Source organism: Tachypleus tridentatus, chromosome 11 (assembly GCF_004210375.1).
Source record: "Tachypleus tridentatus isolate NWPU-2018 chromosome 11, ASM421037v1, whole genome shotgun sequence".
Classification (NCBI taxonomy): domain Eukaryota; kingdom Metazoa; phylum Arthropoda; class Merostomata; order Xiphosura; family Limulidae; genus Tachypleus; species Tachypleus tridentatus.
Genome location: NC_134835.1, coordinates 40,522,889 through 40,538,073, shown reverse-complemented (window position 1 = coordinate 40,538,073; position 15,185 = coordinate 40,522,889). Strand labels below are relative to the sequence as shown.

General features: G+C 30.4%; 1 protein-coding gene across 4 annotated transcripts in view; it reads left to right on the top strand.

Moving 5' to 3' along the window:
- Positions 1-2,252: 2,252 nt before the first annotated feature.
- Positions 2,253-15,185, top strand: part of LOC143231993 (D-ribitol-5-phosphate cytidylyltransferase-like) — a 39,446-nt gene continuing 26,513 nt past the window's right edge. For 3 of the 4 annotated variants that reach the window (XM_076466953.1, XM_076466954.1, XM_076466952.1), the window contains exons 1-3: positions 2,253-2,336; positions 9,648-9,813; positions 14,197-14,366. In XM_076466953.1, coding sequence (XP_076323068.1) covers positions 2,315-2,336; positions 9,648-9,813; positions 14,197-14,366 — 358 coding nt within the window. In that variant the 5' untranslated portion in view covers positions 2,253-2,314. Of the gene's footprint in view, positions 2,337-9,647; positions 9,822-14,196; positions 14,367-15,185 lie in introns of those variants that run through there. The other variant, XM_076466955.1, reaches the window with a different exon arrangement.

Below are 15,185 nucleotides of genomic sequence, written 5' to 3'. Positions count from 1 at the left end.
AGAACTAATAAAAGACATTAGCACAGGTAGATCTCTAGTAGTTGTTCCCGAAAAGTAAACAGACAACAAAATTTTAGATCATAACCTATTTATCTATCTTTAATGTAATGTTAACTTTATGGCAATTAAAGTACAATATAAACTTTCTCACAGACTAAAATTAATTTTTATGGGAAAACACATAAAAAATGGCTCATACGTAGCTAACGATAGATTTTTCATTCCAAAACACATTGGTCATATACAGCATATCTATAAAGACACCAGAAAAATATCTTTGAAACATATCCGTTTAACTTTTTTGAACTACTCTTGTTCGATAACAAAATGAAGGGAGATGAGTTAACAGCCACTCTTATGATGCATCAACCACGACCACAAAGTGTGGAACGTGAATTATATGGAAGTAACGAAACGCTAATCATAAACCTTAGAGTTACTTGGGCAGAGCCCGTCTCATTTATTTTTATTTTAATATGAAACTATCGTATATATTTACTAGAAACAAAAGAATAACCTAATGAACATGAATACAGAGGAATGAGAATTAATTAACGAGACTGTTTGTAAAAAATATAGAGAAATACATCAAGTTCGTAGTAGCTATTATTACACATTACCTTAAGTGTTTGAACCATTGATTATGTGATATGTCTCTCCAAGAATTATGTTAATTTAAGTTTTAGCAACAGTACTTGTGACACAGTTATATCTTATGCATTTTATAAAGTTAGAGTTAAATAACTTCCCAAATTTACACGGATTTCTTTAACCCTATTGTTTACACTTGCTTCTATAAAGAAGACTGAGTAGCATCGTGAAATATCAAAAGTGTGCAATTAAAAACTATGTTTTCTGTCTTAAGATAATTTAAAATGTTTTATCTTAATTTGAGAAATCCTCTTACAGATACGTAAAAGAGGTTCGAGTAGAAATAGTTCCACTTTTATTCGTCATATGAATTCGAAAGGTGGGAAACATTACCGAAGACGAAGAGGGCACTGAGGCTCGTCTTTATAAATATCGCTCTGTCAAAGATAACCGTTTGTTTGCTTGTAATTAAATACATTGTGGGATTACGCAATGGGTTATCTTTGCTCTGGTCACCACAGGTACTGAAACACAGTTTCAAGCGTAGTAAGTCCAAAGACGTACCACCGTGCCACTGGGGAGCCACAGATAGCAGACAAGTGCTATCAAATCTATATTAGACAACAAAAACACTTTATACTTTTACCAACAGGATGTGAGAAAACGAAAATATACGTTCGTTAATGTCGTTCTCAGTGCGTTGAGACTCATTGTCTTAGTTTAGGGTGTTTTAAAAATAAATAGAATATGACCACCAGGTAGGTAAATGCAAGGTTTTGTTGTGAAAAAAAAAAAAAAAAAAAGATTTCTCTTAAACATTCTGGAACAGAATACTGATGAATAAATCGTCTAGAGTATGAAGTAAAGGTAACAGTTAGTCATATTCTAAAACAGATATGAGTACTATATTTGTGTTCAGTGTAATTAGGATTGTGCATTTTTTATTATCTCTGCGTCAAATCTCATTACTTCATTACAACGACTCAGTTAACAAAAGATCTAATATTAATTCATAATCGAAACTGTGACTGAATTTTCTATTATTAAGCGGTTTGGTTTGGTTTGTTTTGAATTTCACGCAAAGCTACTCGAGGGTTATCTGCGGCAATACAGTGCATGAGTTTCAGTGCATTCAGTACGTTGCTATGGGACGCATGGCACATACTTCTGTCTTAATGAAGACGTTGAGTTCTATAGATCTATGTCTCTTTGATGTTAATTGTTAAGCAACAACAACGATTGTGTTTTCCATATTTTATGAACATATGTAGGTAACAATATTGGGAGGGGCTGAGGGGGCTTGGCTCATTTGGGGGGTTCAAGCCACCCCTTGGCGCCGCCACTGAAAACAAAAACAATCAAACAAAATAAAACATTCAGATTGATAATCTGGCAAGCTAACTACTAGCCATGCTAGGTCCAAACTGACCATGAAAGAAGTATAGAGCGGCTACATGATTGGATGAGTGTCTCTCAGTAATGCGGTTTTGGGTAATAGTCCCATATTGGTATAGTCATTGTCGTCTTCTGTTCTATAAAATAAATATTTGAAAACCACCAAGTTATGAAGGCACGTTGTTTATGCGCATACTTTTGTAAAGCAAAGTAATACATTACTTTTCGTATTATTATTGTTGATAATGTAGGGGGCATAACAGTATTACATTATTTTTCAGCTGTCTTAAGACGAGTAAGATCGGGGTTGAGGGGTTGGAACGATAACATGGAGCAGTTGGCAATATCAAGTAAGTTATTATGTTTCAACTTTTTAGAGAGGTGTGCTTGGTTTTTATAATTTGATTTTGATAGAAGCTTAAACGTTGTTTTTCTTTATAGCGAGTCTTAATATTTTGTATTTCTTTCTTCTTAATATCAATAATAATGCCTTACTGTTACATTGGAAAACACCGTGGTAATAATGGTGCTTAACTTTTAAAACGCAAACTTTGCTACTGTGTCATATGATCGAATAGTGTATGTTCCTTTGCGTTTGAGAATTATTTTTTTATGTTTAGCTTTTTATTATGATGCTGTGGTAAACTGTTTGACAATAGCCTTCTTGAATGACTAATAAATATTAAACTATAATTCGAAGGCATTGTAATTTGTATTATATTTATTTCATGATCACCACATTGATGATTTACTGTGATTTTAGGATGATTTAGTTAAAACTATCTTTAAATTTAATGAGTATTTTTAGAGTTACATAAACATCAAACAAAACCCTGACTAAGATTAAAATAGAAACTTTTACTTTACAAGTAAATCTGTGGTAGTTTTTTATTTAACCTTGAATTTTGCTGAATGTATTTGTTTATTTATGCTTCTATGACCAAGTCAGAAGGATCATTCCTGAAAGAGCTGCATATTTAATTCTACTCATGAGCATCTTAAAGTATTCATTATATGTTTTTATTCTTTTCCAATTTCCTATTTCCAGTTTCATCTGCTTCTTTATGTTGTACAAAAAAGTTTTTTTGGATCAAGAAAATAACTTGTCAATACTCTTTATATAAAACTTGTGTAACTGGAACATTAGCACCTGCAAACAAATCCTACTCTAGAATTATTCTTCTATCCACAAAAGTGTGTTATACACAGATTTACAATAGCAAGAAAGTTGTAACATAAAATATTGCATATGTATATTTGTTATCTGTAATCTGTACAAAAAAAGTGTTTAATCTAATTCTTTATAAGTTATGTAAAAAGTCTTTTAAGCTTTTGTTATTAAACTGTTATGATTTTTTTTGATTGCTCTTACAGAGCTGGACAAATTAATAAATATAAGCAGTTACCTATAAGTAGATTACATTAGTTAGTGTCTTGTAAACTAATAAATGAATCAAAATTATAATTAATTGATTAATTTCAAAAAAAGTTAACTCATTGAAGTCATTGTTTCTAATTATTTACTATTTATTATCACTTTAACAATCCAAATAATTGAAATATTGCAGTCATTTTTGACATTAAACACAAAGCTACATAAAGGGGGAATGCATCGTGATTTGAGGGTCTCAGGTTTGATGCTTGTTGCCACTAAACTTGTTTACTGTGTTATTGCAAAGCTATGAGCCACTGTCATTAACTTTAAACTGCTGACTTAAAGGAAGACAACTGACTGGTAGAATCCACTGCCAACTCTCTGGTTTAGTGTAAATTTATTGGTTTTTATTAATATCATATTATGTTTCTTGTTTATAATTGTTTAACTGTATTATTTAATGTTGTATAATTAAGTATGAATATAAGCTAATACAACAGTATGAATGTCCTCTAAAACATTACTTTGATACATTTTTGTTTTTCCAGACTCGGCAATGTGTCTAGACTAGGTTTCATCAAAGTTAATACTGTTTAGTGCACCTGTAGCTCTTATAAGATAGTTTTCTTACAGCATTAGTTTTCATTGTTTTAAAGTTCAAATTCTTGTGGAAGAATTTATTATTATTTATTTTTAATGTCCAAAAAATAAGTGAAAATGCATGTGGTATTACTTATATAGTCATACCATAGTATAAGTAATGACCTTTTAAATTTCTTTTTATAAATATGATTATATATAATTATAATTTAATGTTTATTATAAAATTTGAAATGTTGGTTTTAACTACTTTTTATATCAGTTATATTACTAGACCTAAAGAGAAGTTTTGAATTACTGTATTATAACTTGACTCAACTAATCATTTAATATATTATACTTTAATATATATTGGTTACTTTAGAACTGTATGGTCAACACTAATTGATTATTATTATATGGGAAGTATCTTTTTCATGTAAAACATTCTGAAAACTTGGTCAGTGCTACATAGCATTTAAAAATCTGTTATCTGGTATCATTGTAAAATTGAAACATTTCTGAGGCTACTTTGGAGAGCTTAAAACATTGTTATTACTTGTTAACACAATAATACTATATTATTTAAATATACATTCTAGTTTTGTTGCTATTTGTTTCCTAATAGGTTTCAAACTTTGTAAGATAATGTTGTAACTGTTGAAAGTTTTATTCTAGAAAATAAATTGATATTATTCTAATTAATATGTTGACTGAGTCTAAATTTAGGCTACTTGGAAAATATCCAAAAATACTAGGTTTTTACTTTTATTAAATACTGATTTGCATAATAATTAAAATCAGTATGATTATTCATTTCCCTTGGTTGGTTACAAATCATATGAGTAACTGTATAGTTAGAGGTACAATGCTTGAAGTCTATTATCAACTTAAACATGCTTATAAGCATTAAAGGAATACTGAATTGTTCAGAATAACAAGTCTGACAAAATGCATGCAGTATTGTTGCAAATGGTGACTGTTAATCCTTGTTATAGTTAGCAGTATCAGTTGATGATGGCTGCAGTTTGAGGGTTAAGTGAATAAATATTTTATTGTTTTTAAATGTAAACAAAGCAGATTTAGTTTTAACCATTTAAATATTTTCTTACCTTTTCCCTTAGTTTTTATAGAGGCTTTTGAAACTTTGTTATAGTGCTACATCAAGTTTTTTGATTTCATCATTTATTAATGAAATACAGTGTTGAAACGGCTATAAATATGATTGGATAGAGCAAGAATTAGGCTATCATGTAATAACAAAGTAGTTATAGATTTACAATCTTCTGTTTATAATCTATAAATGTTCCTATCAGTAATTTATTGGTTGTATGTTAAATTATAAGCATTTAAGAGCAATATAATTTTTTTGCAATGGGAGTACATCAGAGAACATTAGATTTGTTTGAATGGTAGCAAAAAAAAACATTATTAGAAGTTTAATACAGTAATAAAGGTACAATGTTTAGAGAAGGTTTTATCATCAGGTACAAGTAGATTGACTAGACATAAGGATACATGTTCCTCACAAACAAAAACCATGCACAATAGGGACTTCCTGAAGCTTGTTCTTGAGGCCCTTAGTATTGTTTCTAAAGCATAAACTATGCAAATACTGTTGTTTACTATACATATACTACTTGTCCAACAATGACCTAGCCTCCTAATGCATTTTCATGTGGCCTAGTATCTGAAAACAATATATTGACCACAGATTGTGACATCCCAATGACCATTGGTGTATGAGTGTTTTTGTTTTTCAACATTTGAAGAAAAAATAGACTTTCAGTATTCAAAAAATTTACTTCAAATGCCATAAGTAGACAATACCAAACAAGTAAAAATAACTTTCATACATATCAAATACCAAAATTAACAAAAAATGACTATATTTGGCTGCACAAATGTTCCAGAGAAAACTAATGTATTAAGTTGAAGAAACTTAATAAAATTAGTTTAGTTCTATTACTATGACTTGTGTTTAACATGAACAGTGTATGCTGCCTAATAATGTAACTTTGTTTCCACAAAGATTTTAATTAACATTAACTCCTGATCAGAACAAACTACTTAACTCAGTGTGAGACTAAAGTTCATCAACATACTGTTTTTTCATATAGATTAGAAAGAAATTTCATCAGTTGTATACTCTTGCTGTTAACAATATTTTCAGTCATAAATCTAATAAGATCTCAGAAAGTTCAACTAGTTTAGGAGATATAGGTTAGTCTTAAGTAAATATTAAATTGGCAAACAAGTTCTGTATTTGACTTCTTTGCACCTATTTTCCATAATGCAGACCTCTTCCAGTCTATCATAGGAGAAAGCTGTTTCTTGAACAAGTCTCACACATTCTTAATTCGGTTTTGGACCAGTGGCTTAGCAGGCCAGTCCAGTATTTTTATTTTATTTTACTGATATTGTGAGGACAAGTATTATCCTGCTGATATTTGAACTCTCCTCTTAACAAGACCAGAAAAAGTGCAAATAATGAGTGGCAGGTCCTCATGCGCATAATTTCTTTCATGCAGCCATCACCTCATACTCTGCCTGAGTCTCTCTCTGAGACATCATGGTGAACAATTTTGTAGGCCAAATAATGCTCTTCTTTACATCCCAGACTCTCGCACATTGACCACTTGAAGATATAAAACACTGCTCTCATCTGTGAACAGTACACGAGTCCATTGCTGAATGGTCAAGGTGACAGGTTCTTGAGCAAATGTCAGCCAGGCCATTTATTATCTTGAGGCTAGTACAAGGGCTGTAACTGGTTATCTGGGCCTGCCTCATAGTGTGTGTTTGTAATACTGATCATGATACACATTTCACTGGTTAGCTGAAGCTTATTGCTGAGACTCCAAGTGCTGCTGGTATGACTTCTGAGAGCTAAATTCTGCAGATATGTCTTGTTTGCTATACCAGTAACCGTTCTCTGGCCATGATCTGGCCTCCTGATGTATTCTTCTGTGGCCTGGTATCTAAAATTCACTGAACACAGATTATAACATTTCAGTGACCTATGCCACTTCAGTCTGCAGACTCCAGTTTAAGTTAATTAGTTTCTAACAGCCTGCACACCTTTTTGCAAAAGACAATACCAGCAAAAAAATCCATAAACCTAGGATTTTCTCAACAGTAAACATCTTTTCTAATTTCTAGATTTTTTCTTTTCAGAACATGGGTAATTTCTCATAAGAGCCTGTAACATAAGGAAGTATGGCGCATACTATTGCAAACCCAAGGTGCAGTTAATGTTGTCCTCTTAAAAAGAAAAGTATGCTGAGTTTGAAAAAATTAATAACCTAAAAATATACAAATTGTTTTAATGTTTGTGAGTAATGTACATAAACAGTACTCAAAAAGAAGTTCTAATTAGATGGCTTAAAGGTTAAAAAAGGTATTTTATTTTTATTTATTTTTTTAAGTACACTGAATGTTTTAATAGATACACTATGGTTTTATTGAGTTACAATGTTTGTGAACATGAGTTTTTACATTATTTTCACCAAATCAGATAAATATAATTAAGTTTACTATTTAGTGAGTATAGTAGATGACTGCAAAATGCTCTCATATCTCAAATTTTTATTGATTAAATTTTTATTCTTATTCTGCAAGGACAACTTACATGAATTGGCTACTTAACTATTCCAGTTGCAATTATTATACGTTTTAAGTAAAAACATTATTTCTCTTTTCAGTAATTGTGAAATTTTTCTTTAGCAATTATCAGTTTATTTAATTTTAAGATCAGTGTGGGATTACTACATAATTTAAAAACAAACATAATGACACAGTAAACCTTAATGATTCAGTCATCAAGTAGGAAATGTCCAGATGATTTCTAAGAAATTATAGTACTTCCATGAAAAATAATTCAGTGTTTAGAAAAGTTATGAAGGTAACATGCACTCTTGTATGGGGAATTGGGGTTGTTGTGGGGGCATTACTTATTGATTAATGAACTCATCAAGTAAGTGATTATCAAATAGCAATAACTGCCCAGCTCTCCACAGATATATTTGAGACTTACCATGCAATTACATGTACATGTATTTTGGGCCTAACATGGCCAGGTGGTTAGAGCACTTGTAATTTGAGGGTTGTGGTTTTAAACCCCTATCACATTAAACATGTTCACCCTTTCAGCCATGGGAGCATTCTAATGTGACAGTCAATCCCACTATTCATTGGTGAAAAAGTAGCCCGAGAGTTGGCAATGGGTAGTAATGACTAGCTGCCTTCCCTCTAGTATTGCATTGCTAAATTAGGGATGTCTAGTGCAGATAGCCCTCATGCAGCTTTGTGGTAAACTCAAAACATTACAAATATGTATTTTGTATTATGCTTCCTTTTCATTTTTTTGCCCTATGACAGTAAAAAATAAAAATAGTTCAGTTACATTGGCCTGTTTGTAAATAATTTTCTTCCACTGGTTCTTATTATTCTCCTGATTGCTTACAATTTTAAATAAGGTACTGTTAAGGTTGTAGGGGGATTAAAATGTTGATTTGTTTCTTCTAGATTTTAGAAAAGCAAAAGATATGATAATTCTAGTGTAAACAATACTATCCCTGTTAGTCTTTTACACATAATCTGGTGTTCCTCTATAAAGCCTAAGTACAGGGTGAAACATCAATTACAGTCCAATTACAGATGAACATTACATGGCTGTAACATGTAACTATTCAATGCTTTGTACACTATACAGTTGACGCCTTTAGGAAGCTAACCCATGTATTATGGGAAATGAAAGAGCTGAAAAACGTACGCACATTCATAAAATAATTACTTCGAAAAATCATAAAGTTTTATTTAAAGTGATGTTTCAGACATGTTCCATTTAAAAAGCCTTTTTATCTACAGGTATAATTTTACACCTTATCAGAGTTGTTTCTTAGTTTAGGCGTATGGTTATTTATTGCTGTGCATTATGTAGAGATAATTTAACAAAAAAACTATAAATGCTCACTATATTCTCACGACAGTCTCTAGCTGCAGCTTAACATATTACATCTCAAACTAATGCGATTGAGTAGTCAGGGGAGATACAGTGAATTATTATGAACTGTATCATTTAGCTTCTAAATATTTTTATTATCATTATAATGTATAAAGTCAGCTACCATAATGAATAATTGTTTGCTCATAATTGAGCATAAAAAAGCCAGAAAACAAGATCAATTTAAAAAAAAAAGGATTTTAAAAACCTGTAAATAGAGATCTTAAATGTAAGAAGACAAGGCTTGAGGGTACTGTAATCATTTGCTGAAACTACAGATCCCTATTTTAACTCCACCAAATGTAATTCAAGGTAACAGAATGGAGATGGAATAGAGGTTTGTAGTTTGAGTGAATAATCTACATAGCATGTCTGGCCTTGTTTCCCTTTTTTTTTTTTTTTACAATTCCTATTTGCAGGTTTTTAAATTTCCAGTTCTTCATTTAACCTGTAAAATTATACACAAGGATATACACTCTTGGTTTTAATGCTAGTTATTCCTATAGTTCTTGTTTAATGTTTTACAGTTAACGTGTACATTTAATTAAATAACTAAAAATACTGTCTGTGCTTACTGAAATTCTTCATGTGCAGTAGCATGTGTCTGAAATGTTTAATATTTTAATTCATTTGAAACATGAGTTACGTAAATTGATTCCATATAGCTGGAGTAAAGAATTAATGATTTTTAATGTGCATTAGGTTTTTCAGAACTATCTGACAGAATGGACACACCAGTGGATCGGTCAGTTGGGGTGATTTTGCCTACTGCTGGAAATGGTGAAAGAATGGGAGTAACAGTACCAAAACAGTTCTGTAAAATACTAGGAAGACCATTAATTCAGTACACAGTGGAAGCTTTTTTGAGGTGAGAATGTAAGTGAGGCATGATTTTGCAACATTGTTTGTTTTACTTGATTTTCTAAATATTTTTTTTTCTCTCCTTAGAATAGAATTTGTATGACCTGGAACATATCCTAATGTACATTGAAAGCTAACATATTGTTATTAAGTTTTATATTTTTTTCAACCTCCCTGTAGTATGCTTCATAGCATGTAACAAAAACAAAATTGTAAGTGAATCAGTGTGTTATGAAAATGTTTACAAGTTGTCACATAGAAGCTCTTAATAATTATTAGAATGCATAAAAAAAACTTATCTAGAAAGCCACAAGACATTTTGAGATATTAAAAATGTGATCATTGCTAAGCTTGCTAATATTATATCTTGGAATATGACATTTTTGCATATATAGAAAAGGATTTAAAAAATTTAAGGGAAGAAATTACCTTTCCAGTAATATTAACATTTTTTTGGATTAGCATTAAATTTATATATATACATATATTTTGCTTTTTTTATAATTTATCTGCTTTTGAAACATTGGTGATTTAAAACGGCAGCTAGCAACTGCCTTCTTGGCTTAGGATCCATTTATAAATGTTGATGACCAGTAGTGACCCAGTAAATAAATATAGAATATCATCAATTTTTGAAGTTGTTCATGACCCTTTCGCATATTGTGAAGACCTACTTTTGGGCTAGGACCCATTTATTGACAAATGCTGATTAAAAGCAAAAATAACTATTTTTTACTAATTCATTTACTTTTTGTTAATAAATTATGATACTTGTAATTTAAATATACTATCAAAAGAAAACTGTTTATTGATTAGCAAAAACAATATTGCAGTTTATTTTTAATGCATATTTAAGATATTTCAAAGTTACAAAAAATATTTCTTGATTCCAGAACTTCACAATTAGCTCCATACAGAAACAATAAAGATTATAATTGCAACCTGTAACCATTTTAAGATTGAAACAAATTGTAGCTTTATTTATAATTTTATCAGAAGTAACAGTGAAGAAAGAACCAAGTGACAACTTTCTCTTAATTTTAATTTTTTCATTTATAAAATATCTTGCTGAGTAGACTTAATAAATTTGGTAACTGTAGCTTTTTGAAAATTCTCAAGAGTACTGTGCTGTTTAAATTGTAGTCAAAAGTAGAAAATATATATAGTAGAAAAATATAAAGTTCTTCATTTTCTGATACAAGTACTGATATGTAGTAGTTTAGACCAGATCTTGATAAATCCAAGGTATCAGGTCACCATGGTGACTGAAAATTTTATCATGGTACCTAGTATTTTCTCTAATTTTATTTGTGTGTAAGGCTGTGCCGAATAGAATCTAGAAAGGCTCTTGCATCTTGGAAGTCTGGAACTATTTTCATGTTCTTTTAGTCACAAATGAAACTTTGCAGGTATTTTATGGTTGGTTCAGAACATTGTGGTTTTTCAGGAATGATGTGCTGCAGTTGCATAATAGATTAATGTTTTTGCACCATTTAATTTTTTCTTCTTTCTCTCAATTTAATCGATTAGGGCTTGTGTTTAGACTTGGATGAGTCCAAAGGCAGTCCAGGCAATACTATGAAGTGGATTGTTATCATCATGAGACCATTAGCATGTACTCATTGCTATAAGTGTAAATTAATACACACTTTGCCTAGATTATCCATACTGGTCTAGGGAAAGCAAAGAGTCGGGGATAACGGAAACAATGGACAATTTAGACACTAATGTATCCCACTAGTTAGCCCATTGATGAATCTAAGTAAAATTTCTCAATAAATAAATATATATGTTTCCTATTTTCAACTTATAATCTTTTTACTATCATTTAATCTACTTGTCATGTAAAATTATAAAATTCATAACAATCATAATAATAATAAAAGCTAAGTATTAGTCTTTCAGTCACATTGAACTTCTCCACATTTTGTAAGTTACATAAGTGCAATTTCACTTTTTGCATCCTTAATACTTTTTATTCTGATTTCCCATTCCTGTTTCAGTTGAATTTAATTACTAACATAGGCATGAATAGCTTCTACATTTTATCTCTTTTTCTGCTATAGACATGGAAGTGTGTTTACACCCTGCCAACACCTGAGAAAAAGAATAAAATATTAGCACACACCTATGCTTGGGAATTATGTAAAAGACTTTTAAAAAAACTGATAATACCAATTATCCATAGGGTAGAGGGCAATTTATAACTGGGTGACAACCCAACAGAAGATGAACATACATCTGTGGTTTAAGGACACTCACTATGCACTATAGAACAGTGGACAACAATTGACATTGAGTGAAATCTTTAATAAACCATAATGTGTAGTTTATATTTTTTATACTCTTTTTTTTTTAATCACTAATCAAAGTTAAACAAGCTACAAATATTTCATATTCCTATCTTAACAGCTAAAAACAAGAGGCAAGGCTTGAATCAGATGACTTGTGATTTTAATGCACACCAGATTTTGCTTGCAAAAATGCTGGATATCATCTAACACCTGAACTTTTGCAACTAAAATCAATTTCTGTGTTACAGTTTCTCCAAAACATGTAAATTATCATCTAGAATTGTAATGACATAATTATTTTGAGAAAATTTGGGGAAAAAAAGGATAATTGACACATTAGTGTAGCCTCCATTTCTTGGTAAAAACAGTAGTGAAATTAGGTTAGGTTAGGCACACCTGGCTTATGGATTTTTTAAGTTGGTTTTAGATCTGAAAATCTTTGGCAAGGCCTTGTTTATCTGTATTGGTAAAGTATTTTTTCATTTCAAAATTATTACAATTGGCTAATAAATAGCACTTAGTGTAATAACAGTGATTACCGTACAACAAAAACCTTTAACATCATATAGTGCATTTAAATATTCTGAAGACTTTTATAATTTTTGAGAAAAAACGTGTGTGTGTAGTATAACAGAATATAGTCAGTCTCAATATGGATGTTAGTAAAATATGCTATATAAATTAGTTCACACTATTTGTTAAAGTATGTTAGAAATACTTTTCTGCATCTTAGTTGAGTTTTTGTGATTTTTTTGTGTAACTACATTAGAGCTAACTAGGTCTAGTTGTTTAGAAGAAAAAAAAGATATCCCTGGCTTGAAAATTTAAGATTTATGATTAAAACACATTTTTATGGCTGAAATATTTTCTGTCAGAAAGGGCTGTTATACATACCCTTCTCAAAAGTGTTCAATTTTTGGTGGCATCACACTGCCTGTGAAATCACACAATGTGAGAATGATGGTGATTGTTATCAGAAGCTCACTTACACCCAAATTATAACCCAGACTGTACATCCAGTTTTATAGTTTTGTTACATTTTATTTGAAAGAAAACTTTATGAAAAATCTCGTATACCATGTACACTGAGTTACTCAGTAAAATATGTTTTAAAACTTAACTCCTTTCACAAAAAATTAATTGATTCTACCACTAGTAAAACTATTCATCAACTACATTTATCTAGGTCACTGAACTTAAGTCCTGAACCTGTTAGTAATTCTCATCATATACAAGCTCACACTCAAGAATCTTGAAGAAATTAAATGGCATAATTAACAAAGTTTGTCAGCAATTTCACCTTCAGTGAGTGTTTAGACATCTACTGGGAATTAAGAAGTTTAAAGATGGAATCAGGTTTTCTCAAAAGTCAAGTCATTTATAAACCTTGTTTCCCAAAATGTGAAGGTGTTAACATTGGGTCAGCTGGGAGATTGTTTAGAAAAACATTCTAATCCTAGATTGAAGAACAATCACTGTTCAGCTGACACTAAGTGAATGTGATGTGGTTTAATCTCCCATTACATTCAAAGTAATCATTAAAGCCAAAAACAAAACTGTTCTACATGTAAAGGAGACTTCTAATTCTTCAAAATAAGCCAAAATCAGACAACAAAACACTGCCGAACCTTTACTTGCAAAGGCATTTGTGCATTCTACAAATATTTTGTTTATAACAACTATGGTTTTGCTAGTAAATACATCAAATGAAACCTTGATTGTAAGAAATGAAACTTTTGTGAAATACACAATTATTTTTGTTTTCCTCAGTCCTGTATTTATGTATTTTTATCAAGTACTAATGGTTTTAAGTATTAATTGTACCGTAATTCTCCTCCACATAAAATTTTTGACCTATTATGAGATTAGCAAGTTGTTTTGTATGAGGTTTCTTCAGACAGAAAACAATATTAAAGTAATTGGTTTAAAAAGAAGACTGACAACTGTTTATGAATAGATAATTTTGGAAAGTTTACGATATATTTAATTAGTTATGTATGATGTTTAATTACTAGAAAACTATCAATAAAAAGATAAATCTGAGATTATGATAGTCACCCACTAAAATGATGGTCAAAAGTTTGTAATATATCTAGATTTTCATGGATAAAACAAGTAGTTGTTGTGGCAGCTCCAGATAGAATGGACTTGATGAAAGAAACTCTAGCTGGATTAGATTCTGGTAATTATGGGCGATTAAGAATTGTCAGTGGATCCTCAAGTCGTCATAGGTCAATACAGGCTGGACTTAAGGCCTTATCTATTGGTAAGTGTGTTTTTGTTAATTTATTAAAATTATGTTTTGTTTATGAATTGTTACAAAAATTTGACATCAGAGTCTTGGGTTTTAAAGTTTGGTTTGTTGTCAACTTTAAAAAGAAAATATTAATCCTTAAAATTGCATATAAATACTGAATACTTAATTTAGTTATCTAGGTATACCTTTATAAAACTATTTGTAATATAAAATAAACTTGTAATATATGTATTTAATACTTAATATTAAATAAGTGTAAAGTTTGTGTTTTTTTTAGGAAAACTGTTATTTAACTGTATAACTTTCCAATAATTTCAAAATATTTTCATATTTCAAAAAAAAAAGGTATTATACAGGGAGTTCCAAAATGCATAAACCAAAAAAGAGGTTGAATAACATTTGTAGTATTTGAGATTACAATGAAATTTGAATTAAAATGTATACTAAAGGCTTGCAAGTTTTATTTAATTAATTAACTTCTACATATGGCCCATCATTATCTGTAATCAGTCTAACTCTGTGCTCAAGTTAGGAGAAAATGTTTCTCAACACAGCTGTAGGAACAGATAAGACAGCATCATGGATATGAAGTCTCAGTTCCTTAGGAACCATTGATTTGTTGTGGTAAATCTGTTTCAAAAAAGACCCAAATAAAGATAAAAGTCCAAAAGTGTAAAATTAGGGGAACTCTTCAGAAGTTGTTATTCTACTCAAAAGCAATGTCAGTTCTGAAATATGCAATAAAACACATTCAGAAATAATTACATTACACTTGTAAGCCTTCAAAAGATGTTTTGAATCATTGTTATCTCAAATAATACTTATTTG